This window comes from Lutjanus erythropterus, chromosome 5 (assembly GCF_056507025.1).
Source record: "Lutjanus erythropterus isolate fLutEry1 chromosome 5, fLutEry1.hap2, whole genome shotgun sequence".
Lineage (NCBI taxonomy): Eukaryota > Metazoa > Chordata > Actinopteri > Lutjaniformes > Lutjanidae > Lutjanus > Lutjanus erythropterus.
In genome coordinates this window covers 7,453,367-7,480,696 of record NC_139321.1, presented here as the reverse complement: position 1 = coordinate 7,480,696, position 27,330 = coordinate 7,453,367, and the positions used below count along the sequence as shown (strand labels likewise).

Below are 27,330 nucleotides of genomic sequence, written 5' to 3'. Positions count from 1 at the left end.
ACATTGAGAAGGAATTTTCACATCCATGTTTTCTGGTTTAATAAAAAAATAATAAAAAAAAATAATTACATGTTTTATTTATCCCTGTAGGGAAACTTTCTTCTCACATGACCCTCTTATGATGGAGGTCAGAGTGCACAGGCAGACACAGACCAGGGATAAAGAATGTGCACAAATGCAAGTCTTGCTCAAATTAGGCAGCTACTCAGTGTTCTGTGATTTAAAATGACCGATTCCACCCATGGAGGCTGGTTGGTTTGGAGAAAGTGATATTTGGCTTATATTACAGCAGATTAATGACAGAAAAAAGCTGTCTGACAGCAAGGTAAAGCAGTGAAAATATTCATTCATTCATTTTCAGACGACAGTTTCTGGATACAGAAGAGTTACAGTTATATTAGAGTTGTGTTCAGCAGCGACTGAGCATCTGTTCTGTTTTAGTTTTTATCTCCGTACCAGAGACAGTCTTCAGCTCTTCCTTCAGCTCTCTCTTCTCCTGTCGGAGGGTCACTAGTGCGTTTCGTATCCCGTCCTTCTCTCGTTCCAGCTCCTCTTTCTCTTTCAGGTAACGCTTGGCGTCCTCTTCAGCTCGGGTTTTCCCATACCTTCCGTACTGGTTGGCGTCTGGGTGGAGATGTCAGATGAGAGCAAAGGTGAAGGGTCAAATGTGCAGCGGGTTATGGGAAGAAGACAAAGCGTCTCAAAGCGGTATGCCTGCGTGTCTTTGTTAATGTCATGCTCCTCATGTGACACCACCTCTACAACTCACATGAACATGTAAAGCACAAATTTGACCTTTTTTGCAATTCAAAAACAGAATTTTGGGAGAGAACAAGCATATGATGCATGAATAAAAGAAACACACACACTCTCCTGCAGAGGGAGAGGTCAGGAGGCAACACAGCGAATCTAATGTGAGTGTCCAATAAATCTCAGGTTACATCCTGAAGCTCTCAGCCCTGGAGAGCGTCGCCTCTTTGATGTGTCAGAACGTCACAGTGAAGGCCTGTGAACCGGCACAGCGAACGGCACTGAGACAGACGACCACACCAATATCACTTTCCTCAACTCAGGACGCTCATCTCCACTGAGGCCAACTGACACAATGGAGCAAATGGGAGAGGCGAGCGAAGAGGGATGAGATTATGGATGGAAAGTGAGAGGATGATCGAAAGGAGAGAGGAAGAAGGGGGATATTGAGCCAGATAAAAGCTCAGATTTAATGACTGTGAATTGGTACACCACTGAAAGGAATAGTAAAACTAGGGTTTTGCAACCTAATTCCTGTGAGACACGTAACGATATTAAGAGGTGCCATCTGTATGATTCTTGTTTCCCTCGCAGGGCAGCAGGCTGCTACCCTCATTTTTCTGGAGAGAGACAGATGGAAAGCAGAGAAGGGTGTGAAGCTGAAACAACATAAGAGGAAGGCTTCTAAAAAGATGTGGTGCTACTGTATAAACTGGTTAGTGTTGTAGTGTACAGCTGTGTTTAACAATCTCTTGTAATGCTTTTCATACAGGCCAGTTCACAATACATCATCAAAGTGCCTTACAGTTATTGGCCTGGTCACAAATGACATACATTATCAATCTCAGTGTGTTGTGGCTGATGGTGTGAATTCTAACTTGATCGACAATAGCAAAGGGTTTCGACAAGGATCAATTTTAGGTTCTCCTCTCTTCACAAATTATATTAAAGTGGAAATAGACAACTTTGGGGTAACATTACCCAAACTATTTTATTACATAATTACATTAACTTTCAGTTTACCTCTTCAGCGAACACACATCTCTCTTGATTATTTCGTGAACAAATTTTTCCATAAAGCTCCACAAAACCTCTGAGGAAACAGAAAGCAATCCAATCTTGTCTTTGAGACTGCAGAACAAACAATTATACCACTTGGAAACACGAGGAGGAGAGTTGAAAAGTTTTCCATTTTAACAACCTTGGCCAATGTTAGTGACGGTTGATTCCATCTATATGTAGATGACATTATTTATATGCAAATGGTGACACAGTGGAGCATGCCCATTCACACTGATGCACAGTTTTCATTCTATACAAACAATTTAACTGGTTTTAAATTTAGAAAAAGAAGTTTTGTTTTTCTAAATCTTACAGTGCCAATAAAGAATGGTGATTTATCAAGACATGGACTTGTTTTGGATGTGTGCTACAGAGGTCTGTTAAACACACTTTTTTCTAACTCCCCATCTTCAGTTTTATCAAACTTCGTGCGGCTCCCATTGAAGCCACAAAAGGCGTCATAGAACCGTTCTCACTTGTGTAGTAGTATTCCCAAGACCTGTTAACAGGCTGTGGTGTGTAAAATTGGCGAAGTTTCCCTTTAACAATGCCGTTCATTCACTACTGGTGACATGATGAACATGATAGCATGTACAAAAATATAAACCGGACATTTCTATCCCACAGAAATGAGAAACACCTTTTCTATTTATAGACCATTGATTCAAAAGCTGCCAACAGATTTCAACCTTCTGAAATATCAGGATTCTGCAAACCCCACAGGTGCAGACTGAGAAATCCCTAAAATTTAAATCATCCTCGGGAAATCAGCTTTTAGCCTCTCTGCACCTCACTTTAGGCTTGACTCACTAATGTTTCTCACAGTTTGTCTCTATCAATGAAACACCAGTTGAATATGAATGTTTTAATTGAACATTTTGATGTTGTCATCACATAGTTGTTTCTTAAACAGGACAATCCCGCAAAAGAAAACTTGCTCTCAGTCAGTTTTTGCTGCATAAATAAAGTTTTAAATCAATCAAACCACTTGGACACACTTACTTGAGCCTGTTCGTTTGAGGGAGACTAAAGGCTTAGTTCTGTCAGAGTCGCTGCTGGAGAAACTTGAGCGCCTCTTCGCCTGATTCCCAGACTGCTGTCTGTGGTTCTCCTCTGACTGGGTGGAGCAGAGAGGGGGGGTGGAGGACATGACAGATGTGGGAGGATGCAAAAAGAAGGATGAGGACAGATAAAAAAAAATAGGCAAAGTTTGTTATCAGGCGAAGCAATATACAAATCTTTTGATTTATTGGTTTGAGATCACTGAGGTGTGTGCGTGTTTGTGGCAGTAGGTGGTGAGAGATGTGTGTTTAAATGCGTGTCAGCGGGGTTGGGAAAAGGGTTTACTGGCTGTAAAACTACCATGACCTCTTGCCTTCCTGTCACCAGTTTGATTGCTTTTTCTTTTTTCGGTCTTTTTTTCCTCTCCCATGCCCACACACTGCTTTTTCTCTGGCCCACAAAAAGCCGTCATTGATAGGCGTGTAACAGAGCGCTGTCTGTCTGTTCGCCTGACTGATATGGAGTGTCATATCCAGACAGAGACAGTCCCCAACAGCTGCACACACACAGACGGCTTCTAATCTTGTCACATCAAAGTAAAGCGTCGCACATCAGGTTTAAGTGAACATGAAAATGTGTTTGTGCGCCTGAGCACATGTGTCCCACCTGCATGTCCTCATTAGGGACCTCATCATATGTTCTGGAGTCTGTGGAGGTACTGCTGGAGGATGTGGCCCACCTAAGGTCAGAGAACAAGGGGAAATGAAATCTGCATGAGGTCCAAACATCACTGCATTGGTCAGTGGCCTTGCTTTGACCTCCTTCCCACCACCCCCATCTGTCTCACTCACAGGAAGGAATGCCGCGCAGCGTCGCGGATGTTAGCGATGGTTTCCACGTCAACGTAGTCGTAATGCAGTGACTCTGGATCTGTCGCAGAGCCCGTCTCTGCCAAGAGGACGCCAAGCCACCTTCCCAGTTCTTCAGAGCTGCTGGCCTGAAAAGAGAAAGGACAAAAAATGGAAAAATGGAAAAATATGATCAGTATTCATTTAGATTTTTGCCATTTGTGGGTAGTGGAACAAGCTATAAACACCAAATAGACATATTATCACCTTAACTGTTGTGTACTTATGTAAAATGTGTGAGCAAATACAGACCAACATTAGCACTCATTTAAAGTTGTGTTTCTGTCCACCCAACCAAAGTCCAATATTCAAACTGCTTTTAGCTCTGTTTTGGTTGCCACCAATCCTGAGCAAAATATCGAGCTCTTTAGCTGCTAAATGTTTGCCAGTTAGCTGCTACTTTTATCTTTCTGCTATTTGGTGTTTGGCAGGTAGTGCACAGTGGGTTTATTAGAGGTTTTTGCTTAGGATAGGGTTGATGAGAGCAGAGTGACTCAAAACATTACAGCTGCTGGCTGACTGGAGTAATGATGGGTGTTCTTTACACCTGTATTAAGGGATCTTTTTGTATGTATCTCATACGAGGAACTACAGTCCAGTGATTATTCTGTGTTTGCCACAAGGAGCTACTCCTCTGAAAATCATTCAAGCTATTGTTAATGCAAATGCAATACAAATGCCCTGTACCTCCAGAGCTGCCACCTCTGTGCTGTTCCGCAGGATTCGGAAGGCGAAGGGATGTTTGGGTCCCAGCCCCGGGAACACCTCACAGCCGTGGAGGGGAAGTGAAGGCATCGAGCTGCGAGGGTCTCCTTTGTCAAGGTAGAAGTGCAGGGAGCCTCTGCACACACAGCACCACTGCTCCCGCCACACCTGATTCACCAGCAGCAACAGGTAGCCTGCAGGGCGAGGAGGGAAAGATAAATGAGGCGTCTGCAAACTCGGAGACCTCATGAGTTACAGTGAGGCGAGCTCTGACCTTGTCGGGGGTCAGAAGTCCGGGGGTCTCCCGGCCGAGGGGGCTTCTTCTTGGAGAAGCTGATGATGCGTGTGATTTTACGGCCCGCAGCGAAAGGCCCCCGTTTCACTTTTCCTACATCAAAAAAGGAAGGATTCCACAGTTGATTTTTGTCTTGTAAATATATCTTTGGCATGTGGAAAAAGTAATTTACTTTAAAACAAGCAAAAAACATGACAAAATACATTTCACTAAACTATGGACCTATTAAAACTGAAACCACTGTAAACAATATTTTGACAGAAAAAAATCCTTATGAATCCTTATTAGCTATTTTTCCCAGATGTATTATGTGCTTCTCATGGTCTTCATCAGCGGGTGGTGTTCACTCCCTTTCCGTGGAAATAGCTCAGTTGTCATCACGAGTATTGAATTTGATGTGACCTAATGCCACATTTCTGAGTTGTAAATAGTCTTGATGTCAACATCCAAGACATAATTCTGAAAGTCTGGAAAGTCAGATGTTTCGGAAACCCGCTGATATATCAGACTTAATTGTACAGAAGTGCCTGAGAACCAAACAAGTATGGATGCCACACACCAAAGTTTTTTTCTTAATGAGTAATTAAACCCATGTTGTGTTACACTGTCAAGTATTTTCAACACTCACGCATCCAACTCCACAATCCCACAGCTGTCTTGAGTTGTCGAATACTGTGAATACTTGCAGAGACCAAATGCCACCAGCCAAATGCTGCTAAAATATAAGTAGCTGGTAAACTATGAACATTACCTAGCCATGTTGCTGGTGGACAAACATTTCATTCTGGGACCTGCATGCTAGTTGTAAACATTAAATAAAACTCTCCCATCTCTGCAATCCAACTGCCATAACCAAATGGAGCAGTGTGGAAATTAATGTGGAAACAGACACATTTTCATGACATGTGTTGCACAGTAAAAACATAGCTTAAGTAACATAATTGCTTTGCATAAACAAGTAACTGCAGTAAGGGTAGACATCACCATGCAGAAAAATTTGCATAGTGAAAGCAAGGCTTATAGGGAACCAGTCTAAACATGGATGGTATCATTTTCTAGAAATTACACTGTGCAATCAACACTTATTTCATAATAAGTTAAAGCAAAAAAAGTTGTCCACTTTCAGTCATAACTGAGCTAACTCTATCTACTGATGAAGACTTTGAGATAGATGCAGTTGAAAAAAGCAAGTAAGTGGTCTTGAGTTCATATTTTTTTCTCACCATTCTCTCTGCTGGTCTCTGTAGTTGACACACCCACGCTGTCTGAATCGGATGTGTTCCTCTCTGCAGATAACCTCTGAAGAAGACGTACACACACACCAGTTTAGACTTTCAACAGCAGTTTCTAAGCCCTACTTAACTGGACTAATGAAGAGCTAAATAACTATACTTCAGACAATTATTTAACAAGCTTACAAATGTATTCACTGTCTCATAACCATGAACATTTAATGAGACGAACAGACTTTTCCTGTGCCTGGTTTTCCTCCCACCTTTATGGTGTCTCCTCGCTTCTCATCCTGTGCTTTTGCTCATGACGGGGTTTTTTGCAGTTTATGTTCTGACAGGTTGGTAAGCTTTAAAGAGGATGTGCCTGATCCAACACTTAACTCTAACACCCCTATCATTGCTGCCTTAACACACAATTATATGGTACATATTTCCTCTTTGTTCTGCGAGCCAAATACATGTATCACTGTGTCCTGTGCCGAACCAAGCAATTGTTTAGGAAAATTGATGGTGACAACACAATTGCTGCTTGCCACCAACGCTTTCCTCACCTCAGTTGTGAATATAAATTATGTCTTCAGGATAAAAACAACAGGGACACGCCGGAACGTCTTCTACACTTACCTTGTCAAGTTCAGTTTTTCTTGTAATGACAGGAGACGCAGATTCCTCAGGCCCGGCGCTCTGACCGCTCACCTCTCTCACAACCTGTGGGCATATTTTACATGTGTCACTCTCGACCGTACACTTCCCTTTAAGGTTTGTTTTTCCACGCTGTCAAACCCCTTTTAACTGATTGTCAACAAGATGGATGGCTGTGTTGCCAGTCTGTACCCCTGCAGCTTACCCTGAGCCACCTGTGGGCCTGCTCCTTGCTTTGTACCGCCAGCACCAGAGCATCTCCATTGGGCAAGGTGAAGCGGAGCTCGTGGTGCTTCCTTTTGCTGTCCTTGGGTGCATAAACCACAGTGCACTGGGGCAGCAGCAGGTCCACATAGGGGCACGTGTCCTTAGAACTCTTATAGCACTGCAGAAACGATGACACATAGGATATAAGATGAAGAAGAAAAGAAGAATTGCAGAGGCTATACATGTATCCTGATGCTTTCCTGAAGGCTCCTCACCTGTAGTCTGTTCTCCCGTATGACAGTGAGCTGCTTCGCCCATTGGCCAAAACGTTTCTTGCGCAGCAGGAAGGCACAGATGCGACAGTCCCTGGCAGGAGGCATGGAGCTCTCGTCCGAGGGCCACTGATGGGTGAGTCGGGTGCCAGGGCTCCTCTCTTCCTCATCCTCCTCGTAGGACTCGTAGGAGCTGCTTAGAGCATCAGAGTCATTGTCTGGAGGAGCAACAGCAGAGAACATAAGACAAGTGTGGTCCATTTGCTATTAAAAAAGGCAACTTTTATTCTGTAATCTTGTTCATTTTGGGGGTAACTCTGTTTTCAACTCACATGAGTTCTTGCGGTGTGAATTTATGCAGGTGGTGGGGTAGTTGGTTTCAGCATCTTCATACCCATCCTCAATAGAGTTGGGAGGACTTGACCTCACTGAAAATGAAAAAATTCCTAATTAGTCCTTACCGTCGAACATTTACTCTTAAAATTATGTTTGTAAAACTGCTATATAACTATGTTTATATATTTTAAAGGGATAGCTTGGATTTTTATAAAGTGGGGGTGTATAAGGTACTTATCCAGTATACTACTAGTACATGTAAATGGCAGACTACAAAGACAAATATCACTTTCTCCAAAGTCACCAGACTCCCTTGGCAAAAATAGTAATTTTATCTTGCAGAACACAGAAGTTGCTGGTCTACTGCAGCCTCCATTGGTTAGTTTGTTCTTTATTGCATGACTTTGGTGAATCTGAACTAATGCTTTAAAACCCTGAAGTCACACAATAATGCAAACAAACTAACCAATTGAGGCAGGGGAAGATCAGTAACTCCAATGTTCTGTGAGGTAAAATTAATGTTTTTGCCAGAGACGTTAGGTTGTTTCGGAGACAGCAACATAATGGTGGTTTCCTGTCTGAAAATGCTTTCTGCTCCTTAAAACTGGGGGCATGCCAGTTGCCATCTCCTGTAGGTAATACGCTGACTGAGGATAAGCACCTTATAAAACCCCACTTCAAAAAATCCCAAACTATCCCTGAAGAGGTTTTTACAGCAAAATGACACTAAAGTCACTGAGCTCAGCAGCGGCGGAGAAGATGCTGACCTCGTGTGATGATGTACTCTGGCATTTTGCCAGGACTGAGGGGCACTGCCTCCTCATAGTACTCCTCAGGAGGAGGTGTTGTGGGCAGAGGGGGAGGAGAGTCAGCTGAGTGCGGGGCTGGGGAGTCTGCACAGTTCTGCTTAGAGAGACACACAAACACAACACTCATATTTTCTCCAAAACTATTAAAGATTTTTATTCACAGCCTAAGAAACACATCATCAAAGAGACACAGAGTATAACCCTCAAAATCATTTCCATAAATTAGACACATACGCTCTGGGTGGGTCTCTAAATCTTAACTCTTCCAACAGCTTGCAGAGTGATGAGCATGTGTGCATGGGAAACCCCCACAACATGGAATACAATCTCTGTTTTTCTTTGCTTTTTCTTCACAAGTCATTTAGAGGTGCAACAGACCTCCGCAAAGTTGGCGAGTGCTGAAAAGATGGACAGCATACAGTGAACCTGCAATAACATATATCCCTCATCCTCTTTTCAGGATTTAAAGCCACTATTTCATATGTAATTAATATTTCTGGAAAGGGATAAGTTGTGAATTTACTTTATTTTGGCCACTTGCCTGTTTTAAAGTGTCAGCTTGTGTGTTCTTGTCTTCTTTCAAATCGTCCGTAACGTCCTTTAGGTCTCCGAGCTCGCAGTCTATGAAAGACAGCAACATACATTTAAACTCACACTTTGTGTACAAAAAGACAGCATGATATTTGCAGGTCATATGTACATATATATAGATAGGTGTAAATTTCACAGTACAATGTGGGAACTCGAACTCACCAAATGTCTCAAAGAGGGACTCTACAAAGCTGGTGCCATTTCTGTACACTGATGAGTTCATGTAGATGTAGTCTGTTCCAGAAACTGGAGGCGAGGAAAGAGCAAACACGAACACTTACTGCATGGTAAGAAACATCAGTTTGGATATTAGTGTAAAACAGTGTTTCTCTAACCTCTATCCCACAACATGCACCTAAAATAGTGTATTTATGGCTGACAGCTTGTGGTCAGTTGGTTGACTGGGTGGTTGACATGATCAAATTCTCATTGGCTGGATAGTCACTGGTGTTACTTAAATAAGGAGGGAAGCGCTTCTTAATCCATTATTGTAGGGTGTTGGGACACATGCAGACCTGATGTACCTTATTTTTGAGTGAGAGACTATTTACTAAACATTTACGGGGCTCCAAACTAATTAACACCAGGTTGAAGGACCAACACAAATCACTACACTGGCCACCAGCCTCAGACGACAGAAGAGCTGACTGGATAAAAAGTTGATTTTTAATGGCAAAAACACCCGACTGAGTATGAGGACTCCTGCGAGGGGAGCTCAACAGCTATTGTGAGAGTGCACTATGGCTGATTTAGTTAATCTACAGATGATGGCCAATCCACTAGTTGAAAAGTTGGTAAAATTTCAGTTGACAAAGATTTTCTTAGTTCTGGAGTCTGAAACAAAAGATAAAAGTCACTTCTTCTGTCTTTCCGAACCTGATGGCTGTATCTGCTGCAGGAGGTTCCACACGGAGGTCTTCTTCTCCTGCGTGGACGAGCTGAGGTTCTCCTGGTCCAGCATCTTCAGCAGAACGCCCAGCTCACTCACCAACACCTCCATCGCTGCACAGACAGGGGGCAAAGGTCAGAGGGGCACGGGTTCAGCGAGGGGCAAAGGTCAGACTGACAAGTCCAAACAAATCCAGAGGTGTATGTCAGAGCGTCTCTCTCTGCTTTTCTTTCCCTCTGTCTTTCTTTCATTTTCTGTCACAGTTTGTCAATAACAACCCGCCACCTTATCACACAGTCTCTCTCCTCTCCTCCCCCCTCTGTTACCTGCCAGACTAAACAAGCTGAAGCAACAGGAGACATGTTTGCTAATTGCTCATTAACTCAGAAGGAAAGTGGAACTGAAACTACCAAAAAATAAGAACTCTCACACAGAACACAACAGAACATCCTACACCAAGGAGCAAAGAAAGGGCTGTCTCTGAAATGTTGCTGGCTCACACACTGATGGGCACGAACCCAAATTTCAATCAACTGTCACTCTCAATGCTGAGAAGGTAAATTAACCACGCTGTAAAGACTCTCAAGATGTTGGCAGAAATATGAGATTCTGACAAGAATAACTGAACGAGCACTTTGCAGAGCCCGGCGCAGGCCAAATGTACCAGCACGCAGGGACCTGATCTTTATCTAACAGTCATGGAGCTGGCTCAGACAGGCAGACCTCCTGCAAAACACACTCTTCACAGGTCCCTCCAGGCTCTGCAACACTCAGCGTATAGGAATATATGTTGATCTGAGAGGTGGGACCGCTCCACTCCCTGTTTTCAGAACAGAACTTAAATAAACCGTCTCACTCCCCCAGCTGCTGGACAGACTGAAAACAGGTCTGCAACCTGCTGCTGTGTTCGGACTCCTACATTTCCTCCTTTTAGCCTCTTTTGTATTCTGTCTCTCTGCATTGTTGTATCCTAATACGCATTTCTCCACTTCCATAATCCTAAAATCCTCCGAAACCTGACAACTGGCTGAGTCACTGCTGGCACACTTGTCCCCCCCCCCGACCCCTCACTTCCCTCCTTCTCACTCTCTCACTCGCTCCCCCGTTTTCACAGTCGAGCCACATTAGACCTGCTGAACCGTGCATCTTGCTGGGGTCAGCCACGGGACAGCCGCTGAGCCAGAAAAGTCTTTGTTCAGTGGGCGGTCATATGGCAACAAGACCTGTTACACTAAACAAACACAAAATATACACACACGCTAGATGTGCACAAAAAAATGTAAAGCACATAATAAAGGTTGTGTGATGTATGTTTAGGAGGCCGTGTCAAAAATGAACTCGGCCCATTTATCTAGAAAAGGCACACAAGTCAGTCTGTTGTGTGTTGGGGGCCAGTTCGAGGAACATATTAAAGCACCAGTGTGTAGGATTTAGTGGCATCTAGCAGTGAGTGCGCAGATTGCAAACAGCTCACATCACCCTCGCATTACAAGTGTGTAGGAGAACCTCAGGGAAACCTGTGCCTTCTGTAGATACACACAGCTCATTCTAAGCTAACAAAAACACAGCAGCTCTTGTTCTCAGGTGATTACACACTAATAGAAACAACTTACGAATACAAACTTATGAATATTATATTAAGTCTTGCAATTCTACAAGCATTGCAATATTCAATATTACGAGTTATTGTGACCTTTGTTTCTTTTAACACTATATCATAGGAAAAAGTTGAATGAGACAGTCTTAGAAACTATAAAACATAGCCTAATTCATATTTTCAAAGACAATGCACTTCAAATCAGTCAGCAAAGTAATTCATGTAAATAAAGTACTTTTTGAAGTCCTACATTTAGTTGATCCTGCTCATCAAGTAGTGAACAATAAATAAAAAAGAAAATATAAATATATGTGCTGCCCTCCGCTGGTAGCCAATGTCTCTTCCAAGCGGAAGCTTTACTTTTAAACCCAACGGTAATTTAAAGTCTGAGTTTTGAATCTTTGAGGCTGCTGTTGCCGGTCAGTGTTTAGTGTTGAAGCCAGAGTAATAGACTTGAGTTAGTAATATGAAGTCAGCACCTATTGAAGGAAGAAGAGGAAATATATGCCTGAAAGTTGGAGCACATGTATCATTTGATGTTAGATATGTGAATTAAAATAGACAGTTTGTACATTAGCACAGTAATGGTAATTCCTATTATGTGACACTGAACTAACGGACTAAGCACTATTGTTATTTATATTTATTAAACAAAAATGATTCAGTAATCCAAAAATCAATTCAGGAATCATAAATAAAAGAATCACAGTACTTAAGAGAATCTATTTTTTCTCCCACCCCTGATATTCTGCCAATGAATCACCATAAATCTTACAAACTGGACCTTTAATGAGTTTGGGCAGAATGTTGGATTTGTACGTTTTACTCTGACACAGCAATCTGTGTAATCACCACTGACAAGCAGAAACTCATGCTGAGCTGGAAGATGAATCTGGTGTTGGTCAGTGATGTGTGTGCTACATCTGAGACTGCTCCCACTCCTTAAAGACAGGCATACTTTCCTGAGGTGGGTCTTCCTCTGGGCTTCACAATGCCCTGCCAAGGCTGCAGTCAAGAGCAACAAGAGCCTCACAAGGTGTGTGTTTTTATGTGTCTGTTTAACCACTTTGTCGTCTTTACTAGTGAGGTTTCCTTCTATTGTCTTAAAAGCACGCTCGCACTCGGAGAAGTGGGCATGAGGAATTAATTCTTGCAGGGACCTGGAATGTCTCCTCATTAAGATTTGATTCACTCTGGGGAAATAAGAACAGGGCAGGGGAGGAAACTCATGAGAGTGGGATGTCTTGGCCTGGCGGGTGTTTTCTCTCTGCCAGAGGTTCCAGCTGTTTAAGTCTTGGCTCTGGCGCACCACTGGGCTTCCCCTAACCGGAGTGGAAGACAGAACCTTATCCACGGCATTACTCATTCACAGCGGAGAGAAATCGAAATTTACACCAGTCAGCATTAAATCAAACACAAGAAATCGAGGCGTTGCTTTCAAGGAGTTGGCGTGAAGTAGGTCAAAACACTCATAAAACTATTTCACTATTTCACTTGGACCAGCAGCAGAGAGCTGATTATCCAATTTGACGATTACAGAGTTATTCCGCTTGTGCCAGAATGAGCGAAGAGGAGTTGCTGCGTAGTATCTGGCATGTGAGGCGCGTAAGACCACCTTTAAATCCCCAGTCGTGCCTTTATAATCAACACCACACTATACACACATCTAAAACAGCACATGATCCCTCAAATCTCTGCTGTACCTGTTAATCTGTGTGAGAGTGTGGTGTGTGTCTTTGATGTCTTTAAGAGCCAGATAAAGCAGATTCTGAGCCTAGCACCTGAGGGAAAAAACACACAAGCTAGCATAAGATAATAATACTACATGAAAACAAGGCTGAATGTGGTTTGATTAAAGACAGACCAGGGTGAAATTGAAGGACAAACCATAACTTTAATCTACATACTTAGTACTTTAGTTTTTAATCCTTAAATCTGCTAAAAGGAACTTTCATACTGATTTTTAGAGGCTCCAGTGGACAAAAGCAGCAGTGTTTCTATAACTTCAAAAAAAAAAAGAAAAATCTTTTTAATCAGGTAACACACTACTCACCATAACTTTGCCTGGAAAAATGTAAACCTAGGCTCCTCTAGTTTGCATGATGACCCCGGTGACAGGCTTTAAAGGGATAGTTTTCTAGTTTTTTTTAACCTACAGTAGACACTGGTCAGCATATCCCCAGTTTGGAGAAGCAGTGGGGGGCACCAGCAATATCAGTTTAAGTGTGTGCTATATTTATTATATATTTTAACCGCTTTACTTTGGCATCAGACAGCCTTTTCTTTTCTTCTAGATAAGTACCTCATACAATCCCACATTAAATAATCCAAACTATCCCTTTAAGAACTATAACTATACAGAAAAATAGACAATCTTTTCGCTGATGGTCTTCTTAACATATGTAGCTCATATGTATCAGTATTAAATTGAGACTGTTTTATCGTCAGTTAAAAACTCCTTGCAGTATGTTTAAGAGAAGATGGATGCAGGCAGTGCGCTGTGCCTGCAGGAATGTGCAAAGCCATTCAAAGCTGTGGACACATTCAAACATTTACCTCCTCACACTAGTCTGACAACTGCTGTTATAAACACTAAACACATTCCTCTCTTTGTTAATAGTGCAAGACTGCAGAGTGCGATTGTGTGACTGTGTGGTGAAGCAGAGAGAGTGGTTTGTTTAACAGTGCAGACTCAGACCTTTGAAAGAGGCTCGCATTAGCAGACTTTCTGTACAAACTCTTTGAGGGAGCAGGAGTGAAGGGGGGGGGGGGTGGAGGGGGTGAGTAATGTCAGCGAGTTGAGCACCTGTGCTAACATGTCCGACACACTCTGATATGAAGAATAATGTGACCTCAATCAAGCGCACAGTTTTCTTTTTTACTCCTTTTCATGCTGAGCTTGCATATCTTGCCATACACCATTCACTGACACAATCATACAGACAAATAACTTCACAGTATGTTAAAAGTGATAAAATTCAGTCATTCAGCAGCAACTCTGTTTCACAATATTGTTGCAAGCAGACATTCCAGCCAATCACACAAGAAATTGCATCCCACAAAGAGTCTCTAGTGGCTTGACTATTGAGTCTGGGTTGCAAACTGTTGCTTTCTCAACAATTCAACACTATTGCCTTTCTTGGTGTTTCAGCAAGCTGGAATGATGCTTCAGCCATGGAGTAAACATCACCTGATGTCTCACATTCAGTCTCATGTTTACAACACCGTAATCGCTTCACAGTGTTCCCTATATTTACATATCTTTGCATATTCTTACATATTGTTTCGCTTTAGATACCTGCTGTGTTAATATACTAACCAACTAAAGACTTCGACACTTACCCTCAACAGCAGAGGATGAAAGCCCCACCATTTTCCAAGGTTAACAAGGAGACAAACAGGTTCACTCATACATAAACAGATACTGACGGAGATATTCCAGAGTCAAAGCCTCCCTGGGAGCTCTGTCCCGTGAAGTCTTTGTAGAGGAGGTGAGCTCAAGTCTGCCTACTGCTGTATTCACACTTCCTTTACCTCTCCCTTCCTCCCTCTGATCTGTTATCTTCCTATACCTCCCCTCCCACCAGACTCCCCTCCTCTCTTGTCTTCTTGGGGGGGTAGGGAGATGTGTGTGTGCGTGTGTGTGTGTGTGTGTAGCTCTATTGGATCCTGCTCCGCTGTAATCCTAGGGATCGTATAGCACCTGGGAAAGGCTTGCTGTGTAAACACACACACATGTCGACTAATAGCTAACTCACATTCCTTATTCTCTCACATTCCTTCCCTCAATACATTATTAACCTTTAACTAGATGCACATAAAAGCTGCCATCCAGAAGATGCCAGTGAACCCTTTGACATACCAGATACAGTAAAGCCTTGTATTCCAACGTACTTTACATTTTAGCATCTTCAACAGTCACTTACTAAGAAATTCACCAGTAAAATGCTGGCACTGAACCTGATGTTACAAGTAATGATCCCTACATTAAAAAAATAAAAATAAAGTGAAACATACCGCAGAGATTGAGTAAATGCTGAGGATAGGAGGCAGAGACAAGTTGAGACTCTCCAGAGTTACACGTGGATGACTTGTTGCCTTGAGGCAGACTCATGTGCCCCGACACGATGCAACATGCTGCCTTCAATCACAGGGGCACTAATGCTGCACAAACAAACCCACAGGCACACAAATACGCAACTATATGCACAACAGTGCAGAAACTCACGCAGAGACAAAACAAGTGAAGTGTAGGCTTTTAGTGGATATCAACTGCAGGATGAAAACGGTGTCAGCTGGTTGTAGGCTTGCACAAGACCACATGACAATCACTGTGATGTTACTGTATTACATTTATATCATACAGAGCAGGTGAAACAAAAGATCACCTGTTGTTTTGAATCCTGGTATGACCCCTTTGATGCCCTGTGACCAATTTTTCAAAACTCATCTCGAGATTAACCCATCTCTTTGCTGGGTGAAGCAAATCTCCCAGTATTGAACCCTGAGGAATGCAATTTGGGAAATATACTGTTGTCATTAGCCAGGTTTTTACCCAAATGTATTGCAAATTTGAACCAAATTTTGAGTGTTGGCAAAAGTAAATGCTAGTGTTGCTTGTTTACATCCACTGCTGTTATGCCATTAGCGTTATCAGGAAGGAGTTGTTCATGGAGATAAGCAGCTGGTGGCCCCAATTCCCCAGTTGGAAAACCATTATATCAGTACAGTGTAAGATGACGTAATTAAAGTACTAAAAGTACTAATAGCTAATAGCTAAATCTGGCATCTCTTCTCATTTGAGATTAATGTTTTTGTGCATGACCCTTCAGAATAAAGAAAAACTAAAGAAGACTTGGCTACTCTGAGTATGCCTAATCTTATCTGATCTAGCTAATGAGGGTTGGGCCCGGTTAGTGCTTGGACAGGAGACTGCTTGGGAATATCAGGTACTGTATGGCGGGTGGCACGGTGGTGCAGTGATTAGCACCGTCGCCTCACAGCAAGAGACGTGAGTTTTCTGTGGGTTAATTGGTTGTTCGTCTCTTGTTGTGTCAGCCCTGTGATGAACTGGGGATCTGTCCAGGATATACCTGGACAATGTCAGCTGGGATGGGCTCCAGTCCCCTGCGACCCTTCAAGGATAAGCAGTTAAAGATAATGGATGGAAATAAGACTGCAATTACAGGTTTTGTTACTTAAAGGCCCAGTGAGTAGGCTGCAGAAATACCACTAGACAATAAATGATACAAACGAGTCGTACTGTGCACATAAAGAGGATATGAAACCCTGCACTCCCAAGGCTGTCAGCATAGAGGAATGGAAAATGAATGGCCTAATAATGTAGACAGGAAGCCTTGCTACCATCCAATTTGATACAGGTCAGAGAGTTTCCCTGAGGCATTTCTTGTGTTTCCCAACTTTTCCTCAAATCCTGTCCAGCTATGACAAACGCCACAGACACACCCTGGTAGGCTTGGTTATGGCCTGACAAACCACTCTAACTAACTGTGACTAAACGTGACCTCTGACCTCCTCTGTAAATCGCTGAACCCACAGGGGACACTGGATGCCAGAGAAGGGACGGCAGAACACACCATGCTGTAAAAAAAAGACATCACCTTACTCCCCATTACAACTGGGTACTCATATGTTTGAGTAAGACTGACTCATTCAGGTAATTGCTAAAACATAAAAGACTATTCACCTAGAAAAATAGATGAATCTTCCAGAATAACAGTGAGAACCTCTAATTAAGTCCACAATACAAAACATAGTTATATCCACAAAGAGGTGACTCCTGCCAGCTAGACAAAGCTGCTGTGAGAACCTCAAACGACTGTACCATCTGTGACTCCACAAGAGATCAGTATCTAATGAAAACTGCTGGGTTTTTCTTGGAAGTCGACCCCTTCCTTATTGTCTTTGGACATGTTGGATATACAGCCATTTCCCAACCTGATCTGACATGAAAGAGCGCTGCAGGTTGAAGACTTTGAGGTGTCCAGAAACGTACTGTGGGAGTCCGTCTTTGTCTCATCGCTAAAGCCAGCTGAACAATATGACCCAGCAACTTTTGAAAGGAAAAGAAAAGCTTTTTTTCCCCCAAGAAAAAGCATATTCTTATCTCATGTTAAGTGAGTCACAGGAGAGGGTTTTCACCGAAAAGACAGCAAGAATGTTATCTTCATGCCGTGTGAGGGTTATCTAAATACCAGTATCCAGCTCAGTCATCAAAGCTGGGGCATGCATGTTTGAAGAAAATAGCTGAATCATAACACGGATAAAAAATTGATGTTACATCTTCAGCAAAACCACCAACATACCACAGCGGTTTGCTCCACATACTGTAGCTCACGGTGGGGTGAGCTAACACATCACGCTAACCAAGGTGAGGTAAACCAGATGGCCAGATGTGCTCGGGGTTTTTAATTGCATTAAGAGCTGTGCCAACAATGTCTTCTCTCACCAGCCTGTGCCCTATCATGATGAAATCCCCTCCCACTCTACTCCTCAGATTCCAGGCATTTCCCAAGTCTGACGGTTCTCCTCTCCCCAGTACAAAACATGTCTGGGCACTCACAAACTGATACCTCCGGAGCCCATGGTAGGTAAACAGAGACAGTATTGGTTCATTGGGAACATGATATAAATCAGTATGATGAATGCGACTATGACCGAACTGTCTTTTTGTAACTGTTTGACCTGTGTGTTAGTCATATTGGGGAGGAGGTGGGTGAGCAGAGCTTCACCAAATTATGCCATTTTAATTAATATTTAAGAGAGAGAAATCTTGAAGCTGCTATAGTCAATATTTTAGTATTTACAGGTGGTTAGCTCTACAGCACATTTTAACTAATTTCAGCTCAATATTATCGATCGATATCGCTTAATCTGCTGATTATCTTCATAATAAATCAATGCATGCTGATAAAATGTCAAAAGAATTGTGAAAAATGCTCATTACAATTCCCCAAAGCCCAATGTGACATCTTTAGATTGGTCATTTTGACCAACCAACAGTCCAAAACCCAAAGACACTAGTCATTCATCTTCTGCAAGATGTCACCACAAACTGCAGCTGAAGGCGGGTCGGGTGCGCTTTGGCCCCACTCTGGATATGGTCCATCTCGGATGTGACTCAGCCCAGCTTGAAGCGTCATAACTGGTAATAAAAATGCGAATCAATGCAGCATGGTTTGACTTGGCACGGCCAAAAGAAACAATGGAAAAGCCCAAATAGTAGAGCACGTAGCATCTTGAGATCCAGATATTTCCATCAGGAGCTGGCTGAGGGCAAAGCAGAGATAATAAGAGGTCATGTGGACTTAATTACAACTCCAAAATGAATGTGTAAACAAGTAACTGTTTGCCAGCAATTTTAACTTCCTTAACTCATTTGAGGGTGAGGGAAGATATACAAGATGGCCAGGAGACACAACAAAACTGAAGCACATTGGAAAAGGGTCTTCAAATGCAGTAGAAATCTAGACACCCTGACAGAAACCACGATAACAGGTAGCATAAAGGCTTGTCATATGTCAAATATACAGAGATTAAGCTGAACATCATCACAGCAGACATTTAGGATCATGCTGGCTCTGATAAGCTGACTACTGAAGACCCTTCGGGACCAATTCTGATCTTATTCCACATGCTGCCAACAAAACACTTTTCCTGTCCTACATTAGTTAATGGACTGACCAACTGTATGGGGATGCCCCATATGCCCCCTATAGAGATGGACTTCCTCCTTCCACTGATGACATCACTTATCACCTCCGGCCTTCTGTTTCCTCTTCCTGTCAGGTGACCCCATTCCCGCTTTTACTGTACTGTCTCTGGTGACCCCATTCTCAATGCACTGTCAAGATCCTACGCCTGATAGAATTGAATGTGCCTGCTTCTCCAACTGTATTTCAAAGAAATGACAACATAATGGAGCTCTTAAATATGCCATTATTACAAACCTTTATTTAGCTGCTGCAGGTAGTCCCCATGAGAGTAAGAATTCTTTTCTCATGGCTGGGCCGTGTACATTCATTATGAGGGTGGACATTTTAACACATATAGACCAATAAATAACACACGTATATATGTCAGATGCGTACTACAAAACATGCTGGAGTTGAGCAGCAGGTGAGGGGAGCATGTGGAAAAACTTATTTGGTTTGGAGGAGTCGTAAAGGTGTGCAAATGAAGTGGAGAGGGGAAAAAACATGTTCTCCCCACTGATTTTATTGTACACAGGAAGATGCTTCAGGTTATCATTAAATACAGCAAGGATCCCACACTCTATGAAAGTATACACACAAATACAGTAAATACACAAAAGACGGAAACAGTCAAGGGAAACAGATGCTTTAAATGTTTTTGTTGATACTGTAGATTTTATTTAGTCCTAGTTGTTTTACTTTGGAAATAACTGTTTGGTGCACTGACTTACAGACTGGCACTTAAGATGATTGCTTACTTGAAAGCACAATTTCATAATCTTAAATTAGGCAAAACCTAAAGTATTTGGAGCACACATTCCACAACACAATTACTTTCCAGCCTTACATCCTAGTTTAAATCTTGCGAAAGTTTTGCAAGGCTTAGGTTAATTCCCCCTATTTCTGCAAGAATTTCTAGACATCATTTAAATGGGGTGTGTACAGTATGTATCCTGCAGTCAGTGTCTATAACAAATTTCAGCTCGAACATGCATCCTCGCTCCTTCTAATTAGGCCACTCTAATGAGCCTGTCGCAGAGAGGAAAAATATACTCAAAGTCATTAGGCTTCTTATACGGCCAGGACGTTTCCATGGCGATGGAGTGGGAGAATTATGGGCTGGTGCGTTCCCCACTCACCTGTTTAAGCATTAACTGGCTTTTGAAGGGCAGCAAAGGAGCACTGGAGCTTTTGATGTTAACACACACACACACACACACACACTATACACCCACAGCTACCCATGGCTTCACTGCAGTTGAGTAATCTGGGAAGCTGTGGTGAAAGCAGGGAGCTGCTATCCAAGCAGTGAGAGAGAGTCAAGGGCCACTGCTACAGGTCAGGTTAGTAAAGCAATGCTGTTCATTTTCTCAGCTGACATCCTCTAGGCTTTATTCACTTGTCTTAGTAAACTTAAACCTGGGATCAGATTACACGTTATCAGCCCAACAATGGCCACATCTGTTAGATGTGGGGCATTGCAAACAAAAATGTGTGCCAGGAAAGTATTCCATTGTGAATAGTGTGACATGGAGGAAATAAGGGATAAGGAATCTTTTACAGCTCATAACATCCTTGCACAAATAAAGTTTTTTTTCCATTGTTTTTTCTTCATTTCTTCTTTCCATTGTTTTTTGTCCAGCCACTGCAGACGCCGCTACACTGAACATGTAGAGCACGTGCTCCAAACTGACACCAGAAAGCGGTATTAACAAAACTAGTGGTAGTCCATGGCGTCCTTAGCTGTCCATATATGTGTCTATTCCAGACTATAATAGAGCTAGGGATGAAACGATTAGGCCAGTTTCACAATATAATTTCTGACAATTAGTAACATCATTTAAGATTTAATTTAATGTTAAAACTGAAGGTATAATACTGCCCAGCATCAACCAAAGTTAGAAACAGTCTCCCATAGAGCTGTGATGATTAATCAAGTAATCAATTATTAAATGAAACACCAACTATTTAGATAATCAATTAATCAGTTTTTTTCATTTTTTAAAGAAAAAAGTGAAAATTATCTATTTCTAGCATGATAAATGTAAATATTTTCTGTTTTTTTTTTACTTCTTTGACATTAAACTGTTACAGTAAACCATTTTCTGACATTTTATAGACAAAACAACTAATTGATTAATTGAGAAAATAAGCTTATTCGACTATGATAATAATCATTAGTTGCAACCCTTGTTTCCTAAATGCAGGTGCATTATTACCAGGATAATACTTACAACTGTGATAATTCTGATTGCTATAATCATTATATGACATTTTCATACCATTTCATCTGTAAATAGAGCCCTCGGTGGCATCAAGTTATGAGCTTGCAGATTGCAGCTAACTTGCCTAATCCTCCCCTTCAAAATAAGTAGGAAATTACAGTGGTCTCAAAAGGCTCTCTCTAATGCCAGTGTTTTGTTTGTCCAATCTGGGCTACCGAAGGATTATGGCAACATACCAGACTCTGTGAAAGAGTACCCCTGCCCTCTGTAGATATAAACAGCTAGGCTTAATTTTAAGGAGACAAAAACACAACAATTCTTATTTTCAGGTGATTATATGCTAATAAAAAGTTATTTAATTTCTGACATTTTCTGCAAGTAAATCCCCCTAAATCTTATACACTGGGACTTTAATACCAAAATCATAATTCATGTCCTTTACTTCCTCCTTATCAGCTCTGTGATAGATTGTCAAACTCTGAAGGGAGATCTCTTCAGTCTTTCCTCACTGTATTATAGCTTTCCTGAATGGAAAGAAGCAGGTTTAGAAATTGGACAGATGGGTTGTAGTTGTCTGATCGTGGAGTCGTTGCACTGGTCAGGTGGCAAGTGTTGCATCTGGGTCTCAATATGGAGTCAAGTCAAAGGTCAAAGGTCACAGAGCTGACCATGATGTAGGGGATGTCTGCGTGCTAAACCTCCTTCCCCTCTCCTCTCATTTTTCATCTTCTGCCCCCTGATTTATTCAGGTCTGAGATGGCACAGAGGGCTTGACTCAGCCTGCTGCCAGACAAAGGCCCCACAGTGCAGTCAGTATTATTCAGATCCCGTATCTGCCCAGAGTCCTATGAGATCACCACAATGCTATGTCTCCCTCACAGAAAAGTATTCACACACTCTGAGAAAGATGCTATTCTGCAAGTGGAAGCGCCGCTTTACTGATGTTGCACAGACAAGGGTAATATACACACAACACACATGCTTGCCTGCTAACACACACACATACACACACTGTCACTGGCACACATACACAAAAGGGGAAAAGGAGCTGCTTTGTCTCCATTTGGGATTTTTCGTGTTAATGGGATTTTGACCGGAGCAGAGTGCTGTCTTCAGTTGTTCACCAGAAAACTAGGACACTCTCAGTGTCTTCTTGCTACTGACTGAATCTAACCATCATGTAAAGCATTAGTCCTTCTTGTGGATGATTTGAGGCGCTTTTTGCATTCTGCTTGTAACATTTTAGCTCAGAAATTTTGCAAAAGCAACACTGCTGGATTTGATTGTGTGAAGATATCATTAGTCTTTTAAGCATAACATTAATGTGCACTGTATATTTGAAGACTAAACAACCTTTACAATGATTTGTGGGAGAAATAAACAGTTTGTGTGCATAGAAGAAGTCTTAGATCTTTTACTTCAATTCATGAAAAATGGGAGCAAAAACAACATATTTTTGTTGAGTGTAGTTACTTTAGGAGAGATGTAATATGTGTGTAGTGTAGTTACTTTAGGAGAGATGTAATATGAGCCAGACAGAATAGCATTTACATTTTTTGTTTCTAGATTAACAGCTGAATCCTAGCATGTTGGAATTTCAAAATTTCCAGTCAGTCATGACTTACATGCCAGTTTTCAAAGCCACTGAGATTAGGCTAACAATGAGCTAAAGGAGCTTAAAACAATGACACATCCGTTTGATGAGTAAAAAAAAGGTGGCAGATTTGCAGTTTCACAAATCGTAATCATCATTATGACATAAGGCCAATGATAAACACTGACAGAGTCAAAAAAGGCGAGTTTTATTCTATCATTAGTCACTTTGTTTAATGAGTGATCTTTCACCATTTTGTTAGGCTACATCACAATGTAGTATTTTACAAAAAGCTATCCAACAGTGTTTGTTGCTGACTGTTAAACTTGGAGGCAGACCTGTTTACATTTAAGAGTATGATTATGCTGAATGATGCCTTTCATCTGGGGAATATGAAGGCATTTCACAGCACCAGGTGAACCATACTTTGACGCACACATACAAGCCACAGCTTTCCCATATTGCCATATTCAAACTTGATAATGTTTCACCGCAATGCAAAACTAAACAAATTAGACCCGACTTGAACATCCTCCATGAAACTTCACAGTAACATCCATGAAATCCCAATGAAAACCTCCTAACTAGAATGATGAAGGTGTCAATGTATCATAAAACAGGAGCTATTTCTACTAATTTTTCCCTAAAAATACAATTTCTTTTCCTGCATTTTAACATGAATCATATTTCAGTGCTAAATTATAGCTGCTGTCAAGTAACGCAGAGTAAAACTGATAACAGGTTTGGTAAGTCTCATTCTAACTCCCTCTCTCTTATATTCTGCCAAGCCTCTCTAATAAATCTGAAATTTCCCTGCAAGCATATTGTTTATACCTGTATGCGTGCACGCACCCCAGGCAGAGTCAGTTTTCATTATCTAAAACAGAAGAAAACATCATACTTCTGGTGTCATATACACTCCATAGTCCCCTGCTGTAGTGTTGTGCAGCATATCTCCATGGAAACCCTATATAAACAGCTGTGCAGAGAATGACCATTGCCTATACACAATGCACATGTGCACACCCACACATGCATGCACACACATACCCTGCACATATCTCTGCGACATGAATCATAGTGATCTCCTCATCTCACAAGGGTTAAAGAGGGGAATTCCACGTCTTATAGGGCTGGTCTACAATCATCCATGATTTATACTCATTCATGATGGGGCATATATATATAGTATATATAATGTTATAAACTGTATGTATTAATGGCATATGCCAGCACACTAATTTTATACCTAAAAGCTCCTCACAGAGTCTAAACAAGGGAACCTTTCATGTATAAATTAAATTCATATGGACGGGAGATTCCTTCTCTTTCTATCTCTTATGACCATGGCTGGTGTTCCAGTTGGTTGGAATAACACAACATTTACCCAGCACTGCAGAGAGAATGGACAGAAGGGCTCCACCTGAAACAGTTTTACTGCAGAGTTTAGTGAGGCCAAGAAATCCACAGGCAGCCTTTTAACGGTCCAGTCATACTCGAGTCAAACAATACTATTCAGGTGTTAACGGGGTTTGAAATATAGGGGAACTAAGCAGAGCTCTGCGCCACTGAAAGACACATGAGATCCCGAGAAACTTCAACTGAGACATTTATTTGGAGCTCTAAAATATAGAAATTATTGGTTGTTCTTTTTATGTATAAATCTATATTTTCCTGTAGGTGCCTAATATAAATTTTATGTATAATATTTGTGCATAAATTTCAGATTTGTGTCTAATAAACACAGTGTTGTGGCCCTCCATGCATGGGGACACACTGAATGCACCATAAATTATCTTTAGACGGAACATACTCTGGATAACAAGTGTCAGTGTCCACTGTTCAATGGCATTTTCATTGTTTCTCAGTGGAAAGCAGTTTAAAAACCAATGAATATTTTTCTGTTTTCTGTTTCTGTTTCCCAGGTTAAATATTCTCTGTATGAACTAAAATGTATTGAAAGTATATTTTTGCATGTCCGTGGGCACATTTGTGTGCGTACTTGGATGTGCACAGTACCCTCCCCCCTATAAAAGTAGGCTCTCCTGAAAGCTACAGGGGAATTTGAACACTGGGTGTTTACATGCAAGTGAGTGTTAAATTTTTTTTGCCAAACAATCTGTAATGACTGTAAAAGTGTCAGTGGCATCACACTGAACAATAGGATGAGTTTGTTTATTGTTGTAAAAGCCCCTCTTTCCTTGGCTCCACTGGACTTTTGAAAAGCTGCTTCCAATTGACCATTGGCATTCAAAATCTGGACTAAATTTTAGTTACATTAGCTAAAACTAGGACAGTTCCCAGGTTGTAAAATTTTGGACCAGTCCTTTAAGAGTGATATAAACTCTGGAGTCAAGCTACAACCACAAACTCTGTTTTTGCTATGTGAGAATGCAGTTCACATCATACACAATGAGGAATACGACATAAACACACACTCAGTGAGGTCACTGACCACTGGCTAGATGACGACAGCAAACTGAATTTTAATTGTGCTCTTTTGCCCTGCTAACCCATTACCACCGAACCATGTTTTAATTCAATTCTTTAAACAATTCAAATCCTTGTTTGTTCTCAAAAGAAGGCTGAAGTCTTAGATTTTTGTCATGAAAAAAATAAATTGTTAGTCAGAGCCTCACTGGTTGCTTTCGTGCGTGAATAACAAAATTTGAGAAAATAAAGCAGGCACATACAGCGACAAGGAAGAGCACATTCATGCCAACAAACACACAGGTTCTCTTTTCATACATTTCTCAGTGGAATGTGGACATGTGGAGCATTCCTACCATCTCATTACAGGAAAGACATGGTTGGTGTAGGGATTTCATGCACATGTAGTAGACTTGAGCTTACATGAGCAGTATGTTACATTTATGCATCACAGTAGACCCCTCAGCACATCACAGTTTGGTCCACAAGTTCTTCCATATGCTCCAAAACATCCTGACAATAGCCACGATTCATCATATCTGCTGGGCTAAATCACAGACAATCCCAGCACTGCAATGCATCTCTGTGGAGGAAGCCTCTCCCCTCTCACACCCACCTGATGCTCTGCTTCTCACAGCGCACAGTGGAAACAAAACCTTTATTACACTTCTGCTCCAGCTGGCTTGGATAGTGCATAATAAGAAGCTCCCACCAGTCAAGCTCATACCTGCCTGTCATCAACCTTTCCAAGTTTGAACTCGCGTAACTCCACACAGCAAACACTGAAGGTGCACTAAGGCTGCACTAATCAATATGTTTAAATGAATAAACCCATGACCTGTGATGTGTGAAGGATGTCACTCATAATAAATAATTAACAGAGAGTTATCACCCAATTTTGCAGTTCTCTTCAGCTCCGAGGAGCTTTTTAGAGAGGCTGCACATTTTATCAAATTATTATGGTAATCCAAATATGGTCAAAAGCAATATCCAAATCGCTTTGGTTTTACAGCCTACAATTTTACTGTTGTGGTTCACTCTGACCTACCTTATCATCTTCATTTTCAGCAGGAACAGCGGTTTTCAGCAAAAAAAAGTTCTAATGTATCAACTATGCTACCTGCCCAGCAACAAATGAATGACAGCATGAACATGAAGTTAGCACCCAGCTAACATAGTGGAGCATTTAACAGTTAAAGACCTGAGGAGCTGGTGGAGCTAAAAAGAACGTGACCTAGGCTACCTGTATGCCAGGTGTGGTTAAAGGCTAAATGTTCCCACAAAGTTTGCCATGTCAATTGTTAATTAATACTGCTTTTAAGTTCCAGTGTGTAAGATCTACAGTGATTTATAGAATATGGCATAAATGGAATCATGAGCATGTTTTCATTGGTGAATAATCAATAAGAAGATTGGGTTTTCATGACCTTAGAATGAGGTGTTTATATCTACAGAGTGAGGGGCTCATTTTCCACGTTTCTACAGTAGCCCACAATGGACAAATCAAACACTGGCTCTATATATGGCCATTTTCTCTCTCTCAGATCATCACAAACTGAATCTCCCTGTTTTGTTTTGTTTTTATTGTTTTTTTTATTTATTTTTTTTACACAAAGTAAATTATTGTAATGTGCCACATGGGAATCTGGTATCTTGTGAAGGGCATTTGTTTTCATTTTCTGACATTTAAACAATAGATCAATTTAAACGATAGATCATCATTACTTGTATTTGTTTATGAGACAAATCAAGGAAAAGTAATTTAGCAGCAGCAGCCAATCAGGGGCTTCAAAGGCCATATAAACAATAGAGTGCTCTCCAGGGATCACCAGCCGTCACCATGTGTTTTCTCCTGTGGTGTTTACACAAACACAAAGCTCAGATAGAAAGTCAGTCAAGCAAAATTCCTGTGTGTTTGTGTATGTGTGTGTGTTTGTGTATGTGTGTGTGTGTGTGTGTGTGTGTGTGTGTGTGTGTGTGTTGATAGAGATGGGAGTGACAGACAAGGATTTCTCCCAAACTTGACAAGAACTAGATACCTGCTTTAGAAACAAAGTGTACACTCCAAA

At 41.5% G+C, this 27,330-nt stretch overlaps 1 protein-coding gene across 2 annotated transcripts in view; it reads right to left on the bottom strand.

The window, feature by feature from the left end:
* Positions 1–27,330, bottom strand: part of afap1l1a (actin filament associated protein 1-like 1a) — a 31,799-nt gene that overhangs the window by 3,016 nt on the left and 1,453 nt on the right. Inside the window, exons 1-16 of one of the 2 annotated variants that reach the window (XM_084718658.1) lie at positions 14,640–14,842; positions 9,688–9,813; positions 8,974–9,057; positions 8,762–8,841; positions 8,179–8,314; positions 7,408–7,503; positions 7,079–7,293; positions 6,802–6,981; positions 6,579–6,662; positions 5,946–6,021; positions 4,702–4,815; positions 4,410–4,621; positions 3,666–3,811; positions 3,481–3,553; positions 2,815–2,929; positions 457–624 (exon numbers count right to left, since the gene is read on the bottom strand). In XM_084718658.1, coding sequence (XP_084574784.1) covers positions 457–624; positions 2,815–2,929; positions 3,481–3,553; positions 3,666–3,811; positions 4,410–4,621; positions 4,702–4,815; positions 5,946–6,021; positions 6,579–6,662; positions 6,802–6,981; positions 7,079–7,293; positions 7,408–7,503; positions 8,179–8,314; positions 8,762–8,841; positions 8,974–9,057; positions 9,688–9,813; positions 14,640–14,670 — 1,936 coding nt within the window. In that variant the 5' untranslated portion in view covers positions 14,671–14,842. Of the gene's footprint in view, positions 1–456; positions 625–2,814; positions 2,930–3,480; positions 3,554–3,665; positions 3,812–4,409; positions 4,622–4,701; positions 4,816–5,945; positions 6,022–6,578; positions 6,663–6,801; positions 6,982–7,078; positions 7,294–7,407; positions 7,504–8,178; positions 8,315–8,761; positions 8,842–8,973; positions 9,058–9,687; positions 9,814–14,639; positions 14,843–27,330 lie in introns of those variants that run through there. The other variant, XM_084718656.1, reaches the window with a different exon arrangement.